Genomic DNA, 25,953 nt, shown 5'->3' on the forward strand with positions numbered 1-25,953 from the left:
TGTAGACCAAGTTGGCCTTGAACTCACAGCTATCCCTCCTGCCTCTGCCTCCGGAGTGCTGGGATTAGAGGAGTGCGCCACCAAGCCCAGTCTTCTTTTCTTTTTCTTTTCTCTTTTTTTTTTTTTGGTTTTTCGAGACAGGGTTGGCTGTCCTGGACTCGCTTTGTAGTCCAGGCTGGCCTCGAACTCACAGCGATCAGCCTGCCTCTGCCTCCCGAGTGCTGGGATTAAAGGCGTGCGCCACCACGCCCGGCCAGTCTCCTTTTCTTAAAAGCACGCCAAGAGACTTCCAGATGACTCTGAATCTCCAAACTGAATTTAAGAACTAAAGATTCTTGTGGTGAATTCTGCCTACTCTTAGTAACCAATCCATGCTTCTAATCCAAAAGAGGCCAGTGTAAATTTTTGATTTTAGATTGCTACTTGAAAAAAAAGTTCCAGCCGGGCGAGGTGGCACATGCCTTTAATCCCAGCACTCAGGAGGCAGGCAGATCTCTGTGAGTTAGAGGTCAGCCTGGTCTACAGAGTGAGTTCCAGGACAGCCAGAGCTGTTACACAGAGAAGCCTGTCTCAAAAAACCAAAAAAAAAAAAAAGAAAAGAAAAGAAAAGAAAAGAAAAGAAAAGAAAAAAATAATAGTAATAATAATTAATAAAAATGAAAAATAGAAAGAAAGAAAGGTTCCACCATCCTGTCATTTAATAAACGCACGTGCATTCGTTGCCTGGGCGTTTCGAGTGACTGTTAACCGCTTAAACAACATTGGGGGGATACTACATTTCTGACCTAGCCGCCCCATGTGTAATACTTCCGTTCCTGGGCAGAATTGTTCTTTTGAATTCTTTCGCGCCTGTGGTAATTCTGAGGATCCTCACTCTCCCACAGTGACAAAGCAGCCCACGCAGAGGACTCTCAGTGACTGTGCCGTACTGGCACGGCTGCTGCGAAGAGGGCTCATGCTAGGGTAACAGGGCTTCCGCCCTTCAACTCTGCTCTTCAACTATGCCGGATCCCATGCCGATTTCCAGTCAGAAGATCCAGCGGACCCCAAGTAATGATGTTGCCGTTTCCAAGGCCACCGCACTTCGAGTAGCAAGGCTGTAGCGGCCCTACGTTAGAGAGGGGTGGAGACATCCACCTCAAGAACTGCATTTGATTGCTTACGCTTCAGTCTTCTTTGGCAACTCTTTGCTATAGCTGCTCATTTTCATTTTAAAATTTTTGTTTATTTATTGTATATAAGTGCTCCATCTGCATGTACACCTGCGGGCCAGAAAAGGGCATCGGGTACAGATGGTTGTGAGCTACCATGTGGTTGCTGGGAATTGAACTCAGGATCTGGGGGAGAGCACACAGTGCTTTTCACCGCTGAGCCATCTCTCCGGCCCCTATTCATTTTCATTTAACCAGCAGACGTTCCCATAGTGTCTGTTATGTATATAACAGAAACCCTATACTAAGCGATTTCAAGAACATTCCTAGGTGCCTCTGTGATGCACTCCCTGCCCAACACTCCAAGCATTAGTGACTTATTCTGACCTATTACCTACCCTTTCATACATTTGTTCAATGGTTATTGATTTTACATTTATTTATTTATTATCTGTGCTACCATGTAAACTCTCTTCTTGCACCAGGTGGGTCCTGGGAAGGCCACCAAGCTTGGTGGCAAGTGCTTTTATCCACTGAGCTATCTTGCCAGCTCTTTCACTTGACGTTTATTGAGAGTCTCCATTTTTACGGGACTTCGAAGGTGCAGAAATGAAAGAAAAGAAACAAGCACTCTGGCTGGGTGTGATGGTGCGTGCTCTTGGCAGGAGGATGAGGAGGAGTTCAGCTGCCCTCAGGTATTCTGGAGCAGGTGGAGTTTGCAGATAGGCTGGGCCCAAGAGAACACGGGACCTCGGCTCTTCTTCCTTATTTCATACTTGGTCACCCAAAGAACAGGTGGTGGCACATTCCTTCTAGAGAACCAAATAAATAAACAACTTAAAAAGGAAATGATTCTAATTAGCTTCCAACATTTGTTATCAACTTCAAATAAGATTAGTATGGAAAAGGTCAACGGTTTTCTTTCCGGAAACAATGAAGAAAATCATTGGGCAGGGTCAAAGAAAGTAACCTTCCAGCCAGACAAAGGGTTGTGACAGCTAAAAGCAAAGCACTGTTTGTGTATATGTGACAGTTATTACTTGAGCCCAAACTGGCCTCAAATGCACGGCAGTCCTGGTCTCAAATTCTGGGATCATAAGTGGAAGGCGTAATTTAGGGCTGCAACAGGATCTTTGACAGGCTCTTTTAGCTGTAGAGACAGTTGGTGAATTTGAATACTATGGGAGGACTGTATGGTTATATCAATGTTAGTTTTCTTATTTACGTGCCTGTATTGAAATTACTCAGGGAGAGGCCATACATTAGTCAGTTTTTTTTTTCTATCTCGGTAACAAAATATGTGAGGCAAAGCTGGGCATCGGATCTCTGAATTTGAGGCCAGTCTGGTTTACAGAGTGAGTTCCAGGGCAGCCAGGATTACACACAGGGTGATAGCCTGTCTAAAACAACAACACAAAATGAAGACAGCTCACAAAGAGGAGCGGTTTCTTTTACTTTGGTTCACAGTTTTGGAGATTCTGGCCTATGACTGATTGGCTCCATAGCTTAGAGCCTGTGGTGAGCAGTACATCACAAAAGCAAAGCTGCCGCTCACCTGGGAGCGCCACAAGGGCGGGTGGTCTTCGGGGGGCGGAGCCAAAGATGGGCGGAAACAAAGCGCCACCACGCGCGGGGCGTGTTCGCACTGCTTGAGTGCACTGGGCGAGACCCAGAACGTCACTTCCGGTTAGTGATCCCGCGTGTGAACCGGCGAGCTCATGGATACCCTTGTGTCTCCTGGGCTGGATGGCCAGACTGGAGACGCGGAGACAGAGGTGCTACAGAGTGCAAGGTGGCTGTACTGTGGAGAGCCTGGCGACCGGCAAAAAGCTGTGCTGGGTAAGGACTGCGGGACCGGAGCAGAATTCCCTTCCGTCTGCGTAGCCCTCCTGCCCAATGCCTGGAGCTGCGACTGGGCTCCTGCCGTCCCCTCCCCCCCCCCGCGCCCCCATTCATCTGTCATCACTTAACAGCTATGCGAGGACACTTTTCAGAGCAGTGCCCGAGACCTGCCATCTTACCAGGTCTCTCCTTCGCCCTTTCCCCCCCTCTACGGAGTAGAGTTCCCTCTCCTGCCAGTTACTGACATCCCAGACATTTTCTTTTGTCACAACGTCTGCCCAGAGGTAACCTCCCCTCCCCTGCCTCCCCTCCCCCCTCCTCCCCTCCCCTCCCTCACTCCCCTCCCCTGCCTCCCCTCCCCTCCCCTCCCCTCCGCTCCCCTCCGCTCCCCTCTCCCATCTTCCTCTTTAGACCTGGACCAGGACTTCCTTCATTCCCCCTAAAAGTCGGGCATGAGCTCCCTTGCCCTTACTGCAGGCTCCAAACCACAATGCAGTTCTTCCCCGCTACAACCTGGTGGTCCTGTTCTCATTTCACTCTTGGGTTACACACTTACAGTCCAGTTCTCCAATGGGAGGCTGCAGAATCCAGGCAACGTGCGATTCACCTTGTACAACCGCAACGACTTGGCAAACCCCAGGGTGAGGAATCATCGGATCCTGGTGAGTGCTGCGGGTACAGGGTGTCTGGGCTCTGCAGGCCGCAGAAGGTATTTGGTGTGGGCAGATATGGCAGGGCCTAAGAGGAGAAAATGAGGGACTGTGGGACAAATGGGCCCATGGCTCCATTGAGAGCGAGATTTTGGGTGAACTGATAACTTTTCACATATTTGGGTTTTATCTTTTGAGACAGGGTTTCTTTGGGTAGCCCTGGCTATGTAGACCTAGCTGGCTGGCCTCCAACTCAGAGATGCACCTGTCTCTGCCTCCCTAGTGCTGGGATTAAAGGCACGCACCAGGAGCTCCTCCCAGCTTCATATATTTATTTATTTTTTTTCTCCAACATGAACTTCTTGACTCTTCACCATGTCCTCCTGTAGCAGGCTCAGGAAGCACCTAATGAGATGGCAGCTCTGTCTATGTACCGTGTGTGTAGCTGCTGGAAGATAGAAGTGGGTGTTGGGTCCCCTAGAACTGGAATTACAGCTGGTTGTGAGCCACCTTGTGGGCGCTGGCAAGCCAGCACTCCTGACCCTAGAGCAGATGCCTTTTCTGTTGTTTTCTGAGGCAGCGTTTCTCTGTGTAGCCCAGGCTGCCCTGGAACTCATCCACCGCCTGGCTCCACAGGAGACTTAGTAGCATCTCTGGTCTCTATCAAGTAGATGCCAGGGTTAAGAACATCTGTTTTCTGGAGATGCAAACTCACCAAGTAGTACACAGTAGACAAAGCCTGGGGCCTAAGGGGGTGTTTAGGGCCTAGGGAACACAGTAGAAAAAGAACTCTCTGCTTTTCTGAATCCTTCCTGGGAAAGGCGCATGGTGGGGGTTGATTTGACAGCTGAGGTTTGGTGCCCAAAGTAAAAAATAGAAGAAAAGCTTGGCTGTGGTTAGAAGTCCTAGTGGCCCTGGGGCTATAGGAAGAGCTAATGTCAGAAAGGTCTTCTATTGGCATTGTGTAACCAGGGCGCACAGACACGCGTCCCGGCAGAACACCCCAACACCTAAGTATCTCATTACACACGTTATATTACCCTCGCTTGTTTCCCCTTCTCTGCCACTCTTTTTTTCATGGTTCCTTTCTATTTCCCTGTCCTGAATGTGTGCGCATGCGTACTGTCTCTCTGTGATAGCCTTGGCTGGTCCTGGACTCAATTTGTAGACCAGACTGGCCTTGAACTCAGCAATCTGTCTGACTCTGCCTCCCAAGTGCTGGGATTAAATAAATCTAAATTCTGCATATAGGAAAAATTTTTTGTTTTTCTAAGTCCTATTCATTTAATTTAATAATTATCCATTTTCCCACCAATTCATGATTTTTTTATGATTGAAAAACATTCTATTGTGTGTATATATATCACATTTTCTTTATCTGTTTTTTTGTTGATGAGAGTCCAGGCTATTGTGAACTTGGTTTTAGAAGTATTGTATACAATGTGCTGACTGAAGAGTCCTTTGGGTGTATGCCTCATATGACAGTTCCACTTTTAGTTTTTGAGGAATCTCCACACTGACTTCCATTGTTAAAGCAATAGTTTACACTCCCACCAGCAGTGAATACGGTTTTTTCCCCACATCTTTGCCAGCATTTGTTGTTGGTTGTTTTCTTGGTAGTGGCCATTGTGACTGAGGTGTGATGGGATTTCAAAGCAGATTTTGAACACATTTATTTGTGTGTGTTTGAGGAGGGAGGAGGTGCACAGATGCTGTGGTGCACATTTAGAGGTCAGAGGACAACTTGGGGGGAGTCAGTTTCTGCCTAACACATGGATTCTGGGGGTTGAACCCAGGTCATCAGATTCAGCAGCAATGACCTTTATTCACTGAGCCGTCTTGCTAGTCCTCAAAGCAGATTTTTTGTTTTTGTATTTTTAAAGTTTAGTGTGTGTTGGGGGGGAGGCAGGGAGGAGGGACAACTTAGGGAATCGGTTCTGCCCATCTAACTCAGGTCATCATCTGGACCACACATTAAAAAAAAAAAAAAAAGCCACTGGGCCAACTTAGCAGGCATCAAAGCAGTTTCAGTTTGCAGTTTTCTGATGGCTAAAGGTGTTGAAGAATTTTCAAATATTTATTGGCAGTTTGCATTATTTATTTTGCCAACTCTCTGTTCAGCTTATCAGCCTACTTGTTGATTAGATTACTTGAGTTTTTAAAATTAATTTTTACAGTTCTTTATATGTTGTATATATTAATCCGTTGTTTGAATAATTCTGTTAACACTTGGCAAAGCTTTGTCTCTTTCCGTAGGCTGGGTAGTATTTCTTTTGCTGTGCAGAAGTTTTTTAATTTCATGCAGTCCTGTGTGTCACGCCCTCCAAGGACTGTACCTATCACTTTGAAGCTTCCTTATGGTATCTGGGGTTCCCTTTCCAAAGTTTTCTTGCCTTGTCCCCAGAGACACCTTGGATTCTTGTAGATATGATGGGCTGTATCATCTAGAGGGTAACCAAGGCTGATACATTGTGATCCTGGAGTCTAGGGCTTCTGTACATGTCAAAAGCAGCCGGGCTCCTGGCCCCTCAACACTGGTTGCTAATGGAGCCCTCTCGTTTTTTCAGGCAGCCGAAACAGATAGGCTCTCCTATGTTGGAAACAATTTTGGGACTGACACCCTCAAGTGTAACACACTTTGCAGGTAATGACAACTGGGCAGTGACAGGTGAATGTGCCACCACTACCTTCAGTCTTTATTTCGGGGTAGTTGGAGAGGGATCTGCAGGTTAACCCTGTGTTTCTAGATTCACAAGTTTCTTACACCAGGGTTCGGCACCCCTAGAAATGAACAGGTGACTTGCGTCTGTTAAGGTCATAAAGACCTCCTTTATTTATGGCATTATTTATGACTGTCAAAGCCTAAAAGACAGCTCTGTCTGCTAACATAGAATGTGTGATGAATTGGTCAGAGCTTGCCTCAGGTTTGCCCTGGGACAAGAGGATTTGGTATCTTCAGGGCTCTGGGTCTGAACAAAGTGTCCCTGGTGACGTGAATGGCTTTGGCAGCTTTGCCCTTCACTCACTTCCGGCATCTTCTGTAGAACAGCATGTCCAGTCTAATTCACAGGGCTGACGCAGTGTAAAGTCCCACGGCATGACAGTGAACCATGTTGGGCACATGGGCCAAATCCTAATGCACCCTTACATCAGTGGCCTGCTTCAGACTGCTCTCTCCCCAGGTGGAACAAATTTTTACTTATATCTATCTCCATAAAGTTAGTGCGTGCCAAAATTCTAGTTAAATTCTAGATTATTACCTCAGAAGGGGTCGCAGTGGTTCTAAATGTGAACCGGCTTTTTTTTTTTTTTTTTGAGACAGGGTCTCTCTGTGTAGCCTTGGCTGTCCTGGACTCACTTTGTAGACCAGGCTGACCTCGAACTCACAGCGATCCACCTGCCTCTACCTCCTGAGGGCTGAGATCAAAGGCATGCGCCACCATGCCCGGCTTAACCGGCTTGTTTTTTAATCCCACTGTTCCCTCTCCACTTAGAAATTCTTGTTATATGTGAGCAGGTGGATGCCTTCTTCTGGCAGAAGGAAGCTGGGAACTTGTAAACGGGAAGAAGGGAATGTGTAAGCAATGCCTTCTGAGTAACCTGTGGTGTTCTTTCTTTTTGCTCAGACACTTCGTGGGAATTCTGAATAAGACTTCTGGCCAGATGGAAGTGTACGATGCTGAATTATTCAACATGCAGCCACTGTTTGCTGGTAGATGCAGACATGATTTACTTAAAGGCTGTGTAGTTTGGGTTTGTTGGGCGAGTTCATTTTTGTTTTCTTTTCTTCTTTTTTTTTTTTTTCCAAGACAAGGTTTCTCTGTCAGAGTAACAGAGCCCTGGCAGTCCTGGACTCACTTTGTAGACCAAGCTGGCCTCAAACTCACAGCGAACCACCTGCCTCTGCCTCCTAAGTGCTGGGATTAAAGGTATGCGCCACCACCGTCAGGCCCTCATTTTTGTTTTCTAACATGCATTTGTAATTTGTTTCTAAATGGGTTCCCCTGCAACATACCATTTTGAGACAAGGTCTCCTGCAGTCCAGGCTGCCCTTGAATCTGCTGGGTAGCTGCGGATGACGCTGAACTTCCTCCTGCCTTTGCCTCCTGAGTGCTGATGGTACAGATACAGGTTTATATTGTGAGGGGTGTGAACTCAGAACTTTGTGTCCACCAGGCAAATAGATTATCCTTAGCCATAATAGGACTTCCTAAACCCCAATGGAAATGTAATTTTTTATCACATTTATTTGTTATTGTGCATGTGTGTGTATACCACCACAGTGCATGTGTGGTGGTCGCAGTCCGGTCCAAGCTAGTTGGTTTTTTTTTTTCCTTTCAGCATTCAGATCCAGATATGGGAACGTAGGTCATCAGAGTTAGAATTCTTTTTTTTTTAATGCTTTATTATTTTTGTATATGGTGTATTGTCTGCATGTGTGTCTGTGCAACACAAACATGTGCTCATGGAGGCCAGGAGAGGGCACTGCGTCCTCTGGATGTGCAGTTACACGTGGCTGTTAGCCTCCGTGTGGGTGCTGGGAACTGCGCTTGGCTCTTCTCACAAGAGCAGGAAGTGCTCTGAACTGTTGGGTCTTCTCTGCGACTCTGAAGCTTTTGACTTTTGATGATACATATGTGTTGTGTATAAGTAATTTGTAAGTTCTGGCTTGTTCTGACTAGCTTATGCTCAGCTTTCATTTTGTGTCCTTCTGTGTGCTTGCCACTATTCTGAACACCTTTGATAAGCCCCACATAATTACTTCATCCGTACTGTTAGCCCTTTTAGCCAGTGTTGGAACCTAGCTGGGTCAGGTGGCCTGCTGCTGAGTTAACTCAGCAAGGCCATTGCACAGCTTTTGTTCTTGCTGGCTCGGTTATACTGCCCACTGCCTGAACCTTCTGGAAGGCTGGGAAGTGTCTTGTGAAAATCTGCCTCATGGTTTCGCCTGCCTTCCAGTCTTTGGTCAGCAAAGCAAATCTACTTAGGAAGAGCCCAGGATTTGGTGTCTGCTCCTCTCTAGCCTTCCTGGAAAAGTGCTTGGGCCAGTCAGCGTGCCTTCAGGTTTCACTCTCCCTTGTTTATGAGTTAAAGGCTGGAGCAGAGGACACCTGTTCCCCAGTTCTCTTCCCTGCGCACTGAGGTGGACATTCAGTGTTCCCAGTGTACACTCGTGTTAGGCAAATCTGTTTTCCTTGGCCTAAGGCTAAATCAATACTAAGCACTATTAATACTTGTAAGGCTTTGCAGAGCTGAGCACAGTGGCTGGTGCCTGCAGCGCCCCAGCTTGGGTTGAGACCAGGCCATCAGTTGAGCTCATGAGTTTAAGACCAGCTTGGGCAGCATAGTGTTTACAAAATCCAAACAGTAAAACACACATCTGTGAGCCTCACAGTGTGCTCTCTTCCTGTTCTTGTTTCTGTAGAAGATGCTGTTAAGCACGAACTTCCTCTGGAGAATCAGAACAAGACTTTCAGGGAGAAGGTGAGTGACAGTTAAGGAAGTCCCTTCTGGGCCTGCCTGCCCCATCAGTGTAACAGTGCCCTGAACTTGGGCCTCACTGGCTGCTCCGGCTCAGTCGGCCTGTGGTTCTCTGCACGGTTGCTACCTGCTGCCGCCTTGGCCAGGTGAACACAGCGACTGTCAGGATTTGCACCCTGTTCTGTAGGCTGCCAGAGTAAAGCAGAAAACGGCTTAGGATTTGTTATGCCTGGCAACTCACACAAATGTAAGAGGCTGCTTTAGAGAGGTCATCTCACCCAGGGCGGTAGGTTGACTTCTCCATGCTGCCTGTACCTCTGAAAACAGAAGACAACTCTGGTTGGTTGGGGAGAGAGAGTGGTTTATTAACAGTGCCTGCTACTGATGCAGAATTGGTAGGCCCTAATTCTGATCAAGTCGTCTTTTTTTTTTTTTTTAAAGATTTATTTATTTATTTTATGTATATGAGAAAGCTATCTTCATGTACACCAGAAGAGGGCATCAGATCACATTATAGATGGTTGTGAGCCACCATGTGGTTGCTGGGAATTGAACTCAGGACCATCTGGAAGAACAGACCGTGCTTTTAACTCCTGAGCCATCTCTTCAGCCCCAAGTCGTCTTTTTGTACTGATAGAAAACTATCAATTTGTAAATGGAGAGGCAGTACAGCAAGCCTCAGTGTTGATGTGGAGCAGTGCTGGAAGGTGGGCAGTCATGAGAAAGGACTCAGCCTGATGGGCAGGTGACGTAATCCGGGCTCGGAGCGCAGAGCTTGCTTGTGTTTCCGCAGCTGGTGCAGCTGAGCTGCCTGCCTAGCCTCAATGACTGGGCTTGTTCCTTACACAGTTGGATTCTTGCATCGAAGCCTTCGGAAGCACCAAGCAGAAGCGGTCCCTGAATTCCAGGAGGATGAACAAAGTTGGCAGCGAGTCTTTGCATCTCACAGTAGCTAAGGCTGCAGAGAACATCATTGATATGAAGGGGGTGGCCGGTAAGAACTTAGGGGTAAAGGCTTGAGGTCTATCACAGAAGCAAGTGGCGGGCCTTACGGCTGGACTGCTTCTTGCTGAAAGCCGTCTCAGGAATGACTCTGGAAGCATGAGAAACACGGGACACTGTCTTGTCCTCAGTCAAGGGGAAGAGACAGGCACAGGACGGGTCCTGGGCAAGCCCTGCTCTCAGTCAGGGCTGTAGCTTCTCCGGTGTTGTGCAGTATTTACTAGCACGCATCTCTTTAACTCTGATCTGGGTTACTAGAGGGCAAACACATTGTAGGCATCTTCTCCATGGCTGTGACTCGAGGACCATTGGCCTTATGGGCAGTTCAGATCTTGGCAGATGCTCAGATCCGAGTTCTGGGTCTGCACTGCATAGGGTTGTCGAGGAGCCTGAAACCAGACAGGGTGACACTGACATTCATTTCCCTTCACTGAAAGCTCTGGTCAATGACGCCATGCAGGATGACTTGCAAGATGACTCCCACTACCTTCCTCCCTGCTACGATGACGCAACCAAGCCTGAAGACGTGTACAGATTTGAAGACAGTATCCTTGCCGTTGAAAAAGTGCCTGATGTGCAGGCTGTGATGTTTGTATGGGTTGGCAGAGCCAGGCTGTGTAAGGGCAGTCATGGCCTGTGATGTTAATAAATGCGACATCCAAACCTTTTCCCACGTCCCAGTGCTGTCAGCAAGAGGTGGATGGGTTAGGCTTCCTTGGCCCACAGGACAAGCGGGCACAGCTTGGCCCTGTTGGGGGTCAATTCCCACACACAGCTGGCAGGCGTCACAGGCCAGAGCAGACATACTGAAAGGAGGGTTGCAGCCTACAACTTCACTGCTCTGTGGGTCTGGCGACCTGGAGGATGCCCACAGACTCTGATAAGGATGAGAAGTGGGGAGCAGTCCAGGTAGGAAGTGACCTCTGGTAGGGACTGAGAGTCCGTCCGGTCCCTGAGCTCCACCCTGCTTCCTCAGCTAGCATTAGCATTCCTATCTGGGGGGCCCTATGGGACGACTCAGCTTGTTGGGTTTCCATTTTGGCCAGTTATGTTCTTGACCTGCCACCAGTTCTGTCCCCAGCGGAGTACGAGGCTCTTGGGAGCCCATCTGAAGCGTTCAGAAAGGTCACATCAGAAGACATACTGAAGATGGTGGAAGAGAACAGGTACTCGTGGGCAGACGGGCTTGTGTGCATCATGATGGGAGGCAGCAGTCAGTATAAAGCAAGACCTTGCTAATCCCACGCACACAGTAGCACCTTGTGCTGTCAGTGGGGGTGTCTGTGATCCGGGGCTTGGGACCACAGCTAGCCCTGGATCCCACTGCTTGTTGATGCTGATTGTCACTAGTGATGCCCAGAGGCTGGCACGGGCATGGGTGCTACCCAGGGTGGAAGCGTCTGTGACCACGCACTCCCAAATTCTTCTAAAACCAAGTCCAAGTAGTATGTATTTATTTTAAATAACATAGAGATTAGCCCTCTTTTGCCATTAAAACAGCTTTGTTTTTTAAATGGTGATGAGATTATGTCTTAGCTCTGAGCCTTTTCTTCTAATTATTCCTTTCTTTCCTAAGATTATGTATGTGTCTATGTGACATGAGTATGAGTGCCAGTAGAAGATGTCATTGGATCCCTAGATCTATAGTTACAGCAGCTGTGACTGGCCTAGTGTGAGTGCTAGGAAACAAACTAGGTTCCTTTGTAAAAGCAGCAGGTGCTCTTAACTGCTGAGCCATCTCTCCAGCCCTACTCTTAGGTGTTTTTGATTGTGCATTTGTGTGTGTGTATGTGTGGTTGTGGTTGTGTGTGGGTGCATGTGGCGACCTTATGTTGATTTGAGGAATCATCCTGTATTGCCGTTCGGCCTTACTCAGTGTGGTGGAGTCTGTCGGTCAAACCCTGTGCACCCTGATGGGGCTCCTCTCCCCAACCAGCGTGCTCAGGATATATGGAGGGCATGGGGACAACGTGCCAGGCTGGCTCTGACAGCCTGCTTTCCCCTCACATGCTGCTGTTTCCCTTCCTTGTTTTAGCCACGGCTCCTTCATCATAGAGATGCTGAAGTCTTTGCCATCAGATGAGGCGAGTCGAGACCGGCAAGCCCGAAGAATCTGGTTCCTAGACGTCCTCATCAGATTCCGAGCTCAGAAAGTGATCAGGGGGAAAAGTAAGCCTCCCAGCCCCCACCTGGCGTTCTGGCCCAGTGATTTGCAGCCAGCCAGTCACCTGTCGGTAGTTCCCACATCATCTCCAGGGATGTCTGTCCAGGCCCTCTCTGTGTAGCCTGCCCTTCCTCCAGCTTCCACTGCCTGCCTGGGCCTCACAGGACTCTCTTCTCTCTGCATTTCTTTCTTTTATTATTCTAGAAATGGGGACAGGGCAGATGGGGCTTCTGAGAGCACATTCACCGCTTCTTTTTTGTTAGGGAAAGCACAGTATCCAGGTCAAATGAAGTGAGCAATTTAAGGGAAGCTATTAGCACAGACATCACTTACAGAACAAGCAGGGCTTTGCTTGGGAAGAGCTTGTGAAGGCTGTTTTTGTTTCCTTTTTTTCTTTGGTTTTTCAAGACAAGGTCTCTCTGCGTAGCCTTAGCTGTCCTGGACTCGCTTTGTAAACCAGGCTGGCCTCAAACTCCGAGAGATGCGCCTGCTTCTGCCTCCCAACTGCTGGGATTAAAGATGTGTGCTAGAAAAAAAAAAAAGATGCGTGCTAGGCTGGGCAGTGGTGGTGCAGGCCTTTAATCCCATCACTCAGGAGCAAAGGCAGGTGGATCTCTGTGAGTTCAAGGCCAGCCTGGTCTACAGAGTGAGTTCCAGGACAGCCAGAGCTAAAACAGAAATACTGTCTCAAAAAGCCAAACACAACAAAACAAAGGTATGTGCTTGGCATTTTCCTCCTTCGCCTCCTTTTTTTGGCAGTGGCAGGGAAGAGGGAGTATTGTTGTAACAGTTTATTTTAGACTGAGAAAGTCAGTTTGTAATTGTTTGTTTGTTTGCTTGTTTTTTCGAGACAGGATTTCTCTGTGTAGCCCTGGCTATCCTGGAACTCTTTTTTTGTAGATCAGGCTGGCCTCAAAGTCAGTTTGTAATGTTAGAAATTCCAGTTCTGCCATGTGGAAGTAGCACATGCCTTTAATCCCAGCGCTCAGGAAGCGAAGACAGGTAGATCCCTGTGTTCAAGGCCAGCCTGGTCTACAGAGTGAGTTCCAGGACAGCAACAGCTACAGAACGGGAGAACCAACAAAACAAAACAGAAACACTCAAGATTCTTAGTTTCCAGGACCAAATGTGGAGGTCACATACTTTTACCCACCCAGAGCTGGAAACCCAGCAGGAGACACCTGGGGTTTTCAGCAGTGTCTGTCACTGTCACTGTGAAAAGGCACCAAGGATGGAGGTGTGGAACCTGCTCAGTTCTCAGGCTTTGTTTTCCTGTCTCTCTTTCCACCCTCCACTTGCTTGTTTATTTGTGGGTAGTTGTGGGGAGTGCCTACCTAATGCGTCTGTGCTCAGAGGACAGTTTGGGCATCAGGTCTCTACCATGTGAATCCTGGGGTGGAACTTGGCAGCACACATCTTTGCCCACTGAACCATCTCAGACTCAGTCTGCAATCTACTTTATTTTCCAATATCTTATGGTTTTCTTAGTCTTCATCAGTTTGTTTTGTCTTTTCACACCCCTTTCTCAAACACTGTGTGTCTTTGGATCTTGGGCCCCTGTTCCTCTTAACGTGGTTCTAGCCATTACTACACTCGCACACCCACTAGTGGACGTGTGGAAAATGATTCAATGCGACTCTGTTCTAGGTGCCCTGGGACCCGGAATCCCTCACATCATCAACACCAAGCTGCTGAAGCAATTCACCTGCTTGACTTACAACAATGGCAGGTCAGGGGCTATTTCTGTGAAGAAGAAAGAGATGGGTGTGGCAGTGAATAGTGGGGGCTCATGTGCTGTTTCATAGCCACAGAGATCCAGTGCCAAAAAGTTCACTGCCGTTTGGTGGGTTTCTGGGGACACACACATCACACACACTGGCCCCCTTGGAAGTGTTTGTTTTTGTCTTTGGCTGTGGGACACCCTGCCCTGAAGTGTAGCCTGATGACTACAGTGCTGCAGAAAGGGGCGGCCAGTGCGGTGGCTTCGAAGACAGGACTTCAGACTCATACAGAGAGTTTTCATGGGAGCACTGCTACCACACCACATGGGGGAAATGTGGGCAGGGCCTTCTCTGGCTCTTAGGGAAGCATGGGTTGGTTCACTGTTCACTGTGAGACTTGGGCACCTTGGAGGGAAGAGGTTGTGTGGCCTGACATGCTTGCCCAAACTGGGGGCACTGACTGCAGAGAGGAGGGCCCTGGTGTCTTTAATCACTGTCATTTCTCCTACATTTCCACTGACTCTGCAGTTTACAGAACTTAATTTCGAGCTCTATGAAAGCCAAGATCACTGCGTACGCAGTCATACTTGCCTTGCACGTAAATAACTTCCAGATCGACCTGACGGTGCTGCAGAGGGACTTGAAACTCAGTGAGAAAAGGTGAGCACCGTAGAGTGACGCTGCCCCCTGCAGCAGCCTGGGCCAGAGCACGAGGCCCTGCTGACAGGGCCAGGGTGATTCATGGGAAAATCTTGGGACCAGAAGACAGTTTTCAATGAACGAATAATTGATTGGTGAGACACTTCGAGTGCCCTCTCTTTGTAAGGCATGGTATTGAATTCATTCCCTGTCCTTCATTAATTTCCCAAAAAATAACCAAAGAATCTAAGGTCTAGAAAAGGAATGACTTTCTCAAGACCTCACTCCCAAGTCAGGTGCCTGGGCTTCAGGCCTGCGCCTCCCACAACTTCTGTTCTGATAACCCTGTGAGCTTTGAGGTGCTGTGAGGAGGGAGGGGTTCTCCCTGGCCCTAGGGTGCTGCGAGGGTGGAAGCAGAGAACGCACGGCATGCTCGGGAGCAGTGTGCTCATGGCTCCCACCAGGCCTGAAGGGCTCCTTCCATTTGTTCTGTTTCTTCCTTAGGATGATTGAGATAGCGAAAGCCGTGAGGTTGAAGATCTCCAAAAGGAAGGTGTCTCTTGCAGATGGCAAGGAAGAGGATCACAGACTGGGCACTCTGTCTATCCCACTGCCTCCAGCTCAGACTTCAGACCGACAGCCAAAGCGGAAAAAGTTGAACTAGATGTTTTCTGTACCATGGCCGCTTCTGTTCACTTCCATGTTTATTTTTTGAAAAAGGAAGCAGACTGGACCTTGTGGAACATACCTATAACCCAAGCACTCAGGAAATCGAGACGGGAGGATTGTGAATCCTGGGCCTGTCTGGGACTCTCCTGTGCCCCACCACACCCTGAGGCCTTACTTTAGCATTGTTATCACCAGAAGCCAGCATTCCCGTTGTGCCTCTTATGCAGAAATTAAAGTGATGGCCCAGGCTTGCCTTCAGGTCCCACTTTAGTGTTTCTGTGGTTAGAAGTGGCAGGTGTTTCTCTTGTTGGGTCATGTGCAGGATTTGGGAGGGCCTGGGAAAGCTAAAACCAAAAGATCTTACCAGACTGAACCCCCGTGCGCCCCAAAGATGAAAATTTATAAAGACCTAGAAGCCAGGTGGTGATGACACGCGCCTTTAGTCCCAGCACTCGGGAGGCAGAGGCAGGTGGATCCCTGAGACTGAGGCCAGCCTGCTCTATAGGTTGAGTTTCAAAATGCCAGAGCCACAGAGAACCCCAGTCTTGAAAAACAAACAAATGGAGGACCTAGAAGGCCCCTGCAGTAGGTGGGGAAGGAGTGAGAAAAGTGGGGCTTGGGGGGGGGGCTCCCAGCTCCATCAGGGTTGGCAGTGGGATCTAACTTAGCCGCCTACTATCGCAGGTGTAGCCAAGTCATGACATGATAACCACAGCTGGTCCTCCTTGTTCAGACCATGCAGAGGCATGGGGACTGGACACAATGCAATGTGGAAAGCATGGATCGTCAACTTGGTGGCCTCACTTGGTTTTAGATTCAAGCCTTGACAGGCCTGCTGTTGGTGATAAAGTTTCTGGCGTCTGGAGAGGGGAGCTGCAGCTAGAGGCTTGAGTCTTTAACAGTACCAATGGTCCTGCACCCATGACTGCGTAGGACATTAAGACAAGCTGGCAGGAAGCCTGTCATTGGGTCCCCAAGGTGAAAGGGGAGAACCAACTCCTTCAAGTTGTCTTCCACACACTCACACCAACAAAAACAGTGGTGGGGTTGGTGAGTGCTCAATGGTTAAAGGTCCTACAAACACCTATGTTTGGAACCCAGCACCCATATTCCCAACACTGGGGAGCAGAGGTGGGAAAAGTCAGTGGAGCTACCCAAAGTTGTCTTCTGGCCTCCACATGTGTGCCATGGTACACACACATGTATACACACACACACCCACACACCACATACACACACCACACACAATGAATGTTTAAAAAAAAAAAAAAAAAAGCAGGGTGTGGTGGTGCATGCCTTTAATCCCAGCACTCACAAGACAGAGGCAGGTAGATCTCTGTTGAGTTTGGGCCAGCCTGGTCTACAAAGCAAGTCCAGGACAGCCAAGGCTACACAGAGAAACCATGTCTCAAACAAAACAAAAAACTAAACCAAATCCTGAGGTACAGTAAAACCTAAGATGCTGAATGAGTAACTAGCTCAGCCGGAAGCTATGTCATGAATCTGAAGACTGCTTACCAAGTGATCCCGATGAAGGTGGTGCCACTGTCTGTCTTCAGAAAGGCCGTCCCTGGGCAGCACTAGAGTTACAACTGCCCCATGACATGGAGACTCTTAGATGTAGCCCTTTACCTTGACCCCTGTGCCATGGTGGGGGCAAGCTGATAAGGGTCCCGTGTTCTGCAGGCTCAGGGCAGGCTGTGGTACCTGTGGGAGGCCTACTGATCACTAGCCGGGCAGTGGTGGTGCACGCCTTTAATCCCAGCACTTGGGAGGCAGAGGCAGGTGGATCGCTGTGAGTTTGAGGCCAGCCTGGTCTACATAGTGAGTCCAGGCCAGCTAAGGCTACACGGTGAAACCCTGTCTCAAAAAAAAGAAAAACTCCAGCAAATGTGTGCACCAAGTGAAGGCCCCGGACGCGCCTCCTTTAAAATATAGAACTTTATTTTGGTTATTGAGATTTTTAGAAGTACTCAATTCACAGAAAAGTCATTTCTTACAAAACAACAAAGGCAGCATTTTATACAGCGACTCACATCGGGGCCACCAAACAGAAGTGCAGTGGACAGTGCCACAGGTAGGCAAGACTTCCTGTTCCCAGAGTGCTCAGGGAGAAGGCAGAGTTCCCCAGTCACACGCATCCAACAGCAGCACCTAGGGCTCCACAGAACCAGCTCAGGGCCCGGCCCAGTGTAGGACAGTCACCCTAAAGGCTGGTGAGGGCCCTGCAGTAAAGGCCAAGTGGGAAGGGACCATCAAGGCAGAGTTGGCCCTGCATGCAGTCCCTTCCTCAGTGGGATCCGAGCCCACCTGGCTCTCAAAGCTTGTCACATTCACAGTACAGTCTAGTGAAGCCCTGGGCCGGGGCATAAGGACACAGACAGAGGTGGCTCTACCCTCAGAGAGTTCACAGGTAAATGGGCAGGACAGGGTATGAACCCAGAGTTCCAAAGCAAGGCAGAAAGTGCTCAGTGACCTGAAAGGGAGCAGGAGGGGGACCAAGGCAACACTATCACTTGGAGCAAGGGGAGCATCAGATGGAGATGGCAGTGTCGAAGCTAACCCTTGAGCACAGGGTGGGATCTGCACATATTGACATGGCTGGGGAGGGCATGCCGGGCAGAAAAACAAGCTCAAGCCAAGGCACAGAGTGGGGAGTGGGGGAGGGCTGGTCAAGGCAGCTGATCATCCATGAGGACATGGGCACGTCGGAGGGCACCTCCGTCCGTCTAGACAGGCTGGAGCTTGCTGGGGCAGCTAGCTGCAGTGTGTGGGCGCACACAGTCTGAAGCCTCTAGCAGGTGCTGCCGAGCTAATGCTCTGCACTTGGGGGGCTCCTTGAGGGCAGTGGAGCTTTGTTCATGCCCACATGGCCCAGCCCAACACCTGCCTGCACACCAGCAGGTAGCCACCTGCTACTTGTCCCCCCCCCCCCCCTTATTTATAGCATGTCCCCATGTCATTCCTGGGGCAGCTTTTCAGGAGGAACTCCTTGTTCCAAGTCCCCTCCTTGCTCACAAGGCCATGTGCAAATCTAAGAGAGCTGTCTTGAATAAAACGCTGCAGCCCCCAGAGGCAGCTGGGAGGGTGGTACAGTCCCAAGAGGGACAAGAGGGGTGGGAAAGGGACAATTGTCTCCACCTCACCACAGTTATTCCTTGCTCTCTTCCCTGAGAAGAGTCTAGGTTTGGTCTGTGTAAAGTGAGGTTCTCTGTAGCTTGGAATAACTGACCTAAAACCACATGTATGGTTTGAGCTTCCGTACCTCTTCATAACCTCTAAGTAATGGGGGCACTGGAAACACCCCAACTGCTATTCCTTTTTTTCCTGGGGAAATGTTTCCAAGGTCCTTCCTACCAAGGGCTGTTCTTAGCCCCCAGGAGGCCTAGGCCCACTTTTCAGGAGTGAGTGTTGTATAAGACAGGATGGGGTCTAGGAGTCTTCCCAGGCATAACTTCCATCCCAAGAGTCTTAGCCTTAGCTCTTCTGAGTACCTGCTGGGGCCTGGGCCTGAGACCTGAGGCAGGCCTTCTTGCTTACAAGATGGTACAGAAGATGCTGCGGTTGCTGTGGTAACCACCTTCCACACGGGCTGTGATCCTGGTCGCCATGGCTGCCATCTTGTGCCCACTGTGGGCTGCAGAGGAGCCCCTGAATGAGTTTTCAAGGTGGGGCCGTGCTGGTGGGTTCACCAGGCGCCAGGTGTCAGACCTGTGGATGCAAAAGGAAAGCCAGTGAACCCGGAGGCCGGGAGGAGGACTCGGTGGGCGCCTGCATCTCACTGTTGGCTCCAGCTCTCTGGATCTCAGAGTTCAAACCTAGATGTGGGCTTTATCTCCTAAGACAGTGACATCCTAATGTGGTGGAGCAAGAATCTGAGGGACGGGCTGGAGAGATGGTTCAGAGGTTAAGAGCACTGACTGCTCTTCCAAAGGTCCTGAGTTCAATTCCCAGCAACCACCATGGTGGCTCACAACCATCTATAATATAGCCTGATGCCCCCTTCTGGCCTGCAGATGTACATGTGTACCACTGTATAAATAATAAATAAATAAATCTTTAAAAAAAAAAGAAGAAGAAAAATCTGAGGGACAGATCTGTCTGCTGCATTTCTGCATGGAACCTTGGCCACAGTTCATCTCTGGCCCTCAACTTCCTCATCTTTCCGGATCCAGATATGAACCAGTGGCTTTCATCCCACCGCCCCCACACCAGCCTTGTGAGCACAGACAGTCTAGAAGCCGTATTTACCGTCACTCCAAACTAAACACTACCTAAAAGTTCTCCAGGTGATAAGCAGGAAAACAAGCTGCTGCCTCCGTGCATGGAAACTATTTGACAATGAAAAGGAATGAACTAAGCAAAGAGCGGTGGCAGGTGCTTAGAATCCCAGGTCTCTGGCCAGCCTGAGTTACAGAGCTCCAGGACAGCTAGGGGCTCCAGAGAAACCCTGTCTCAATAGAACAAGCAAGCAAGCAAGCAAGCAAGCAAGCAAGCAAACAACACAAAGAAAGACTGACTTCCAGGGAATCCAACCCTCTCTTCTCGCCTCTGCAGGCACCAGGCACACACATGACATACAGGCACACATGCGAGCACTCACGCATGCACATAAAATAACAACAACTAAACCTGGACCTGCCACAGCACACCTGGGCACACCACAGGGGCACTCGTGCAGCCATGCTCACTGTTACACTAGGCACCGTAGCCAGGAAAGAAAACCAGCCTTGATATCTATCAGCAGATGAATGGCATTTTCAGAAAGTGGATGGCACTGGAGATAGCCACATTGGGTGCAAGAAGCCAGACTCAGACACATACCACATTTCAAGTGCAGAATTTAGATTTAGATTTGTGAGCTGGGGTCATGCCTGTAATTCCAGCACTCATTCTAGGAGGCAGAGGCAGGCGAACTGCAGTGAGTTCAAGGCCAGCCTGGTCTACAAAGAGAGTCCAGGACAATTGAGGCTAAACAGAGAAGCCCGATCTTGAAAAATCAAAATAAAGAAAGAAAGAAAAGAAAAGAAAACAAGTGTATTTGTGTGCACAGGGGATGGTATCATGAAAGTAGAAAAGAGACTATGGGGACTGGAGAGATGGCTCAGAGGTTAAGAGCACCGACTGCTCTTCCAAAGGTCATGAGTTCAATTGCCAGCAACCACATGGTGGCTTACAACCATCTATGGTGAGATCTGGTGTCCTCTTCTGGCCTGCAGGCAGGATATTGTATACATAATAAATAAATCTTTAAAAAAAAATAAAAGAGACTATGATAGTTTATCTTCAACGTCAGCTTGACTAGATTGAAGTGACATAGTGTACCAGGGTCCACTAGAGGAGCAGGATGACTATAATAAAGTCAATTCCTCTGTGGTCTCTCTCTACATAAAGGGGATTTATTAGGCTGGCTTACAGGCTGTGGTCCATCTAGTCCAGCAATGGCTGTCTACTGACAGAAATTCCAAAACTCCAGCAGTTGGTCAGACCATGAGGCTGGATGTCTCAGCTGGTTTTCAGAGCCCAAAGAAGTCAGTCGGCTCTACCGCCAGCGAAGGAATGGACTTGCCAGGGAGAGGGAGAGCAAGCAGCCAGGGAACACAAGCTTCCTTCTCCGGGGTCCTTACAGAAGCTGCCAGCAGAAGGTGTGGCCCAGATTAACAATGTATCTTCTCACCTCAAATGATTTAATTAAGGAAAGATCCCTCACAGGTGGACCCAGCCATTTGGGTTCTAGTTAAGTCAAGATATGGTCAAGTTGACAGCCAAGAATAGCGTCACACCTGGGAAACAGACCTATCTATGTGTCCCAGAGAAGTCTGAGGCGTGAGACCCAGCTTGACTGCAGGTGGCAGCATCCTAAGAGCATCCATCCGTTTGCTTCCTGATAGCCGACACAATGTGGCCTGCTGCCACAGCTACAGCTGAGCACACATCACGCCTTCCCCACCGTAACATGCCACACGCTCAAACTACGAGATGAAACAAGCCTTCCTTTCCTTAAGTTGCTTTCGTTAGGCACTTTGCACACCCACAAAAAAAGGGATGCCAGGCGTGGTGGTGCACACACCTTTAATCCCAGCACATGGGAGGCAGAGGCAGCTGGATCTCTGTGAGTTTGAGGCCAGCCTGATCTACAAAGTGAGTCCAGGACAGCCAAGGATACACAGAGAAACCCTGACTCAAAAAACCAAAAAAGAAAAAAAAGGGGGGGGGGGCACGTAATGGGGTGGAAGAGATCTTCCGGGAGGGGCAGGGGAGGAATAAAGAGAGAATACAGGTGAGATGGAGCAGAGGCTTTCCCCTCAGCGGCCTCTGCCTGGCCTGCTGTGCCCTGTGGCGCTCTGAGCACAGAGTGGCCAGTTGCCAGTTTCTGGGTCGGCCCAGGATGACTTCAAGCACAGTGGCCTTCACGCCCCTGAAGGAAGCAGTGACCCATGCCAGTGTGCCCCTGTGGTCCTCAGAGCTGAAGGAGAAAACTGCTCCACCAGGACTTCGGGTTCTGACAACAGTGTTTTGTGGAGTAATGAACAGCATCCTTTTCACATGAAGGCCTAGTTAAAAGACGTCAGCTCAGATGGGAAGGGAAAGTTAAAACTGTGCTAGAGAAATCACTGAGAGCTACGATGTAACGCCAGGGATGCTTACAGAGTTCGGCTGTGCTGTGGGGACAGGGCCACTGAGCTATGCCTCCAGCTATTAGTGTTAGAGGTGTTATATGAGAGCTGTGTACTATTTATGGCTGGATACTTGTTAATTAAAGGTAAGAGCAGTTATTTAGATTGCAGCCATCTTGGAATAGCTCAGAACATTCTAGAAAAGTTCAGGACCTTGCTGTTTAAAGCAGATGTCTATGAAGTTTCTAAAACGGCCCAGATAGTTAATATGTTAGGTTTATATTGTCTTGTTTTCACAACTGTGTTGCACTTGTATGTGACAGACAATGTATTGGCAGGTGAATATGGCTATATATTCCAATAAAACTTACTGATGAATTTCATTGAAACTTTCAGGGTTTCAATTCCCAAACATTTCCCAAACATGTATAAGGTAAAGATAATTACTGTTTCTCAGGTGCCATTCAAAGTGGTAACAGAGGGCTGGACAGGTGGCTCAGCGGTTAAGAGCACTGACTGCTCTTTCAGAGGTCATGAGTTCAATTCCCAGCAACTACATGGCGGCTCTCAAACATCTATAATGTAATCTGATGCCCTCTTCTGGCCTGCAGGTGTACATGCAGGCAGAGCACTGTATACATAATAGTAAATAAATAAATCTTTTTTTAAAAAGTGGTAACAGAAAAGAATTAGTAACATTGCCAACTTTTGAATCAATTTCAGGTCTTAAGAATGGACACAATATTAGTCACAGTATCAAAATGTATCTTCATACCTTTTTTTTTTTTTTTTAATGCAGGCTGACCTCAAACTTGGTAATCCTCTTGAACCAGCCTCCAAGTGCTATGGCTAAAGGCATGAACCACATGCCAAACTATAGGCATAAGGTTATTGCGTAACTCAAATGCTGGTTTCTCTATCCCCATATCTGGCTGCAAGCCTTGTTCTAAGAACCTCCTGTCTCAATGTTGTATAAACTCTGCTCCCCAATTGTCTCCTGATATGTCAATAAAGTAGCTTACAGCCAACCACTGAGCAGGGGAGAGAATAAGGCTGGACTTCCTGCTAGCCAGGGGGCGAAAAGTTAGAAGAGAAAGTAGGGGGTTCAGCCACAGGCAGAGTGCAGGAGAGAGATGAGGAAGATTCAGCTGGAGCAACAAAAGAACTAAAAAACAAATAACTTGGGGGATTTTGGCAAAGATGGAGTCAGGACAGTATAGAGGGTTAAGAACAGACTTAAAATTGCTCAAGATTGTAAAGCTTTATAAACAAATATGAAAGAGTCTCAGTTATCTGTGTGATAGCCAGGTTAAGAGAGAAATAAAGAACACTAAGAATGTAACATTTACATAATTCCTGATTGGGTCATGGTTCTTCTTGCTATAGGCAATCTATTGTATATATGTGTAATAATATAAATGTGTATGTAGGAGGCTGGAGAGATGGCTCAGTGGTTAAGAGCACTGACTGCTTTTCTAAAGGACCTGGGTTCAATTCCCAGCACCTACATGGCAGCTCACAACTGTCTCTAACTCCAAGATCTGATACCCTCACACAGACATACATGCAGGTAAAACACCAATGCACACACAATAAAAGTAAAATAAAATTATTTTTTAAAATGTGTATGTAAGGGGCTGGAGAGATGGCTCAGTGGTTAAGAGCGCTGCCTGCTCTTCCAAAGGTCCTGAGTTCAATTCCCAGCAACCACATGGTGGCTCACAACACAGTTTTATAAAAATAACACCAACACCAAACTTTTGTTTGTATTCTTTATCTTAGAGACTAAGGTGACTAAACAAATAAATATCCAGAACAATGAGAGAGAGAACGAGAGAGAGAGAGAGAGAGAGAGAGAGAGAGAGAGAGAGAGAGAGAGAGAATAGGGAACTATGGGACTATTTTGGGAGAAAGGGGAAGGCCAGCAGAGAGGTGCACGAAGATTAAGGATGGGCGGTGGGAAGAGCACTGTGCTAAGGAGACATGCATGAAGATCCCATAATAAAACCCACGGCTTTGTATGCTAATCTAAAAGAAGGAATGAAAACAGCCAGCCACTCACTCACAAGCAATGCACCAGGCCAGCTACGACAGTACTCGGCTAAATGAAGAACAGACTCAACAGACACCATAACTGTTTGGGATCTAAACTCCGGTCCTCGAGCTCACGCAGCAAGCGCTCCACCCCATGGCCGCCTCCATGGTCCACTTACTTCTTCTTGAAGACCAGGAACTTGTTGTTCTGCATGATGCACTCTCGGTTGTTTGCGATCTGCTGGAAGATGGTCTTGTTGGCCTTGCCCTGGAAGATGATGTTCTCCTGTACCAGGGCCTTCACGCGGCCCCGCACTGCAATGCCATAGGCCCGGAAGGAGTGGATCCTGTTCTTTAGTACCTAGGAGAAGCAGCCAGGGCTTGTCAAGTTTCAGAGACCCACAGACTGGTGGATGCCGGGCAAGTGATGCACTGTTACAAAACCACGAAATGTGTTAGAGAGGCCATCACAGAGCAAGAGGAGCTCGAGGTGGGGCGCAGAGGGCGGCCTCAGGGAGCCACAGGTGTCCCAGAGTTGATGGACAGGCTGCAGGGGGTAGACAGGCGCCAAGCTATGGACAGTCTGTAAAGGTCTACCAGGGAAGGGTGCTATGCCAGAGGCCATGCCTACTTTCAGGTCAACTGAGCCACAGCGTGCCCCTCTTGCTCCTGTTTCTAAGGGCTCAGAAGAGTCCAGTTCTTAGCTGGGCAGTGGTGATGTAAGCCTTTAATCCCAGCACTTGGGAGGCAGAGGCAGGAGGATCTCTGTGAGTTCAAGGCCAGCCTGGTCTACAGAATGAGTTCCAGGACACCCAGAGCTGTGACATAGAGAAACCCTGTCTCAAAAAAAGCTAGAGTCCAGTTCTTTCCTCCTTGCTTGTATGGCTGATTTGTGATGTCAGACCTGAGAGCCTCTGGGATAGTCCCTAGCGCAGTGGCTGGGTCTGGCTGGCTCTACAGTGATGCTTTCCCTAAACAGTGCTCAGAGCTGATGGTCATGTGCCAGGACAGGTAAGAAAACAGGAAGCACCGGGAAGTGCTGGGGTGGGGGTGAAGGGTGTTCCAAGGGTCCAAAAGAGAGCACCCCAAATAGCCTGGGGATTCAGAGAGTCTTCCTTTAAAAAAAAAAAAAAAGTTACAGCAAGCTGTATGAATGGCTAAGGTGGACTCCTTTACAGACCATGGTGTAAGGCCTTCGTGCTCCCTCCTGTCAAGCATCTACTGCACCCAATGCAAACTTTTTCTGTCAGTGAAAGAGCTGGAAAAAATCGGGACATCGGCCTAGAGACCAAGAAGACAGGCAGAAGGCTCCCGGCACTGTGAATCTAGGTGGCACTCTTGGATTCCTGCTGAGGACCTCTTGTTCATCCTTGCTGCCCTCCGTGAGGCAAAGCCATGCTGTCCACACTGAGTTCTGACTCTCCGTACAGTTCTGAGCACTGATGGTTCTGTTTCTCGGCAGAGTGTGCACGCCAGGCCTGAGTCCCGCTGGCACCCTGCATCACACACATCACACACTTACCTTAGTGTCAGACCTGGGCAACAACTGCAGTCCACTGCCGCGGTTGCCGATGATGTCATTTTCCACGACAGCAGTACTGTCGCCCCTGGTAATGATGCCGTGGCCTCTATTGTCATAGATACCGTTGCCCCGGAGTTCCACCTTGCACTGGGCTTCCACCTTGACCCCACTCTGGCGGTTGCAGGAGATGCTGTTGTTGGCCACTCGTGTGAGCTGGCCGCTCTGAACAATGGTGATGCCTCTGTCCCCATTGGCATGGATCACGTTGGTGATGACCTGCAGTGCCTCACTGCTCTGGACAAAGAGTCCTGATGCTACAGAGTGTGGAAGCGGAAGAGCACAGGTTAACCCTGATGGTGCCAGCCGGGAGGAGCAGCCTCGCCTTAAGTGGGCACTCTGGGATGGCAGGGAGGAAGCATTAAGTCCCTGATAAGGTGGCCCAGGGACACAGGCTGTAAGAA

At 48.8% G+C, this 25,953-nt stretch overlaps 2 protein-coding genes across 2 annotated transcripts in view; one reads left to right on the forward strand and one right to left on the reverse strand.

Moving 5' to 3' along the window:
* Positions 1-2,819: 2,819 nt before the first annotated feature.
* Positions 2,820-15,319, forward strand: Polr1e (RNA polymerase I subunit E). The gene is made up of 12 exons (XM_051157540.1): positions 2,820-2,990; positions 3,552-3,655; positions 6,211-6,287; positions 7,270-7,355; positions 9,069-9,127; positions 9,974-10,118; positions 10,564-10,671; positions 11,196-11,292; positions 12,162-12,295; positions 13,938-14,019; positions 14,540-14,671; positions 15,155-15,319. Exons 1-12 carry the CDS (start codon positions 2,870-2,872, stop codon positions 15,312-15,314), a joined length of 1,305 nt encoding a protein of 434 aa, XP_051013497.1. The 5' UTR covers positions 2,820-2,869; the 3' UTR covers positions 15,315-15,319.
* Positions 15,320-18,254: 2,935 nt separating this feature from the next.
* Positions 18,255-25,953, reverse strand: part of Fbxo10 (F-box protein 10) — a 51,376-nt gene continuing 43,677 nt past the window's right edge. The window contains exons 9-11 of the mRNA XM_051157529.1: positions 25,493-25,806; positions 24,150-24,331; positions 18,255-19,030 (exon numbers count right to left, since the gene is read on the reverse strand). Of these exons, the coding sequence (XP_051013486.1) occupies positions 18,856-19,030; positions 24,150-24,331; positions 25,493-25,806 (671 nt within the window). The 3' untranslated portion in view covers positions 18,255-18,855. The remainder of the gene's footprint in view (positions 19,031-24,149; positions 24,332-25,492; positions 25,807-25,953) is intronic.

The sequence above is a fragment of the Acomys russatus genome, chromosome 2, assembly GCF_903995435.1.
Source record: "Acomys russatus chromosome 2, mAcoRus1.1, whole genome shotgun sequence".
NCBI lineage: Eukaryota > Metazoa > Chordata > Mammalia > Rodentia > Muridae > Acomys > Acomys russatus.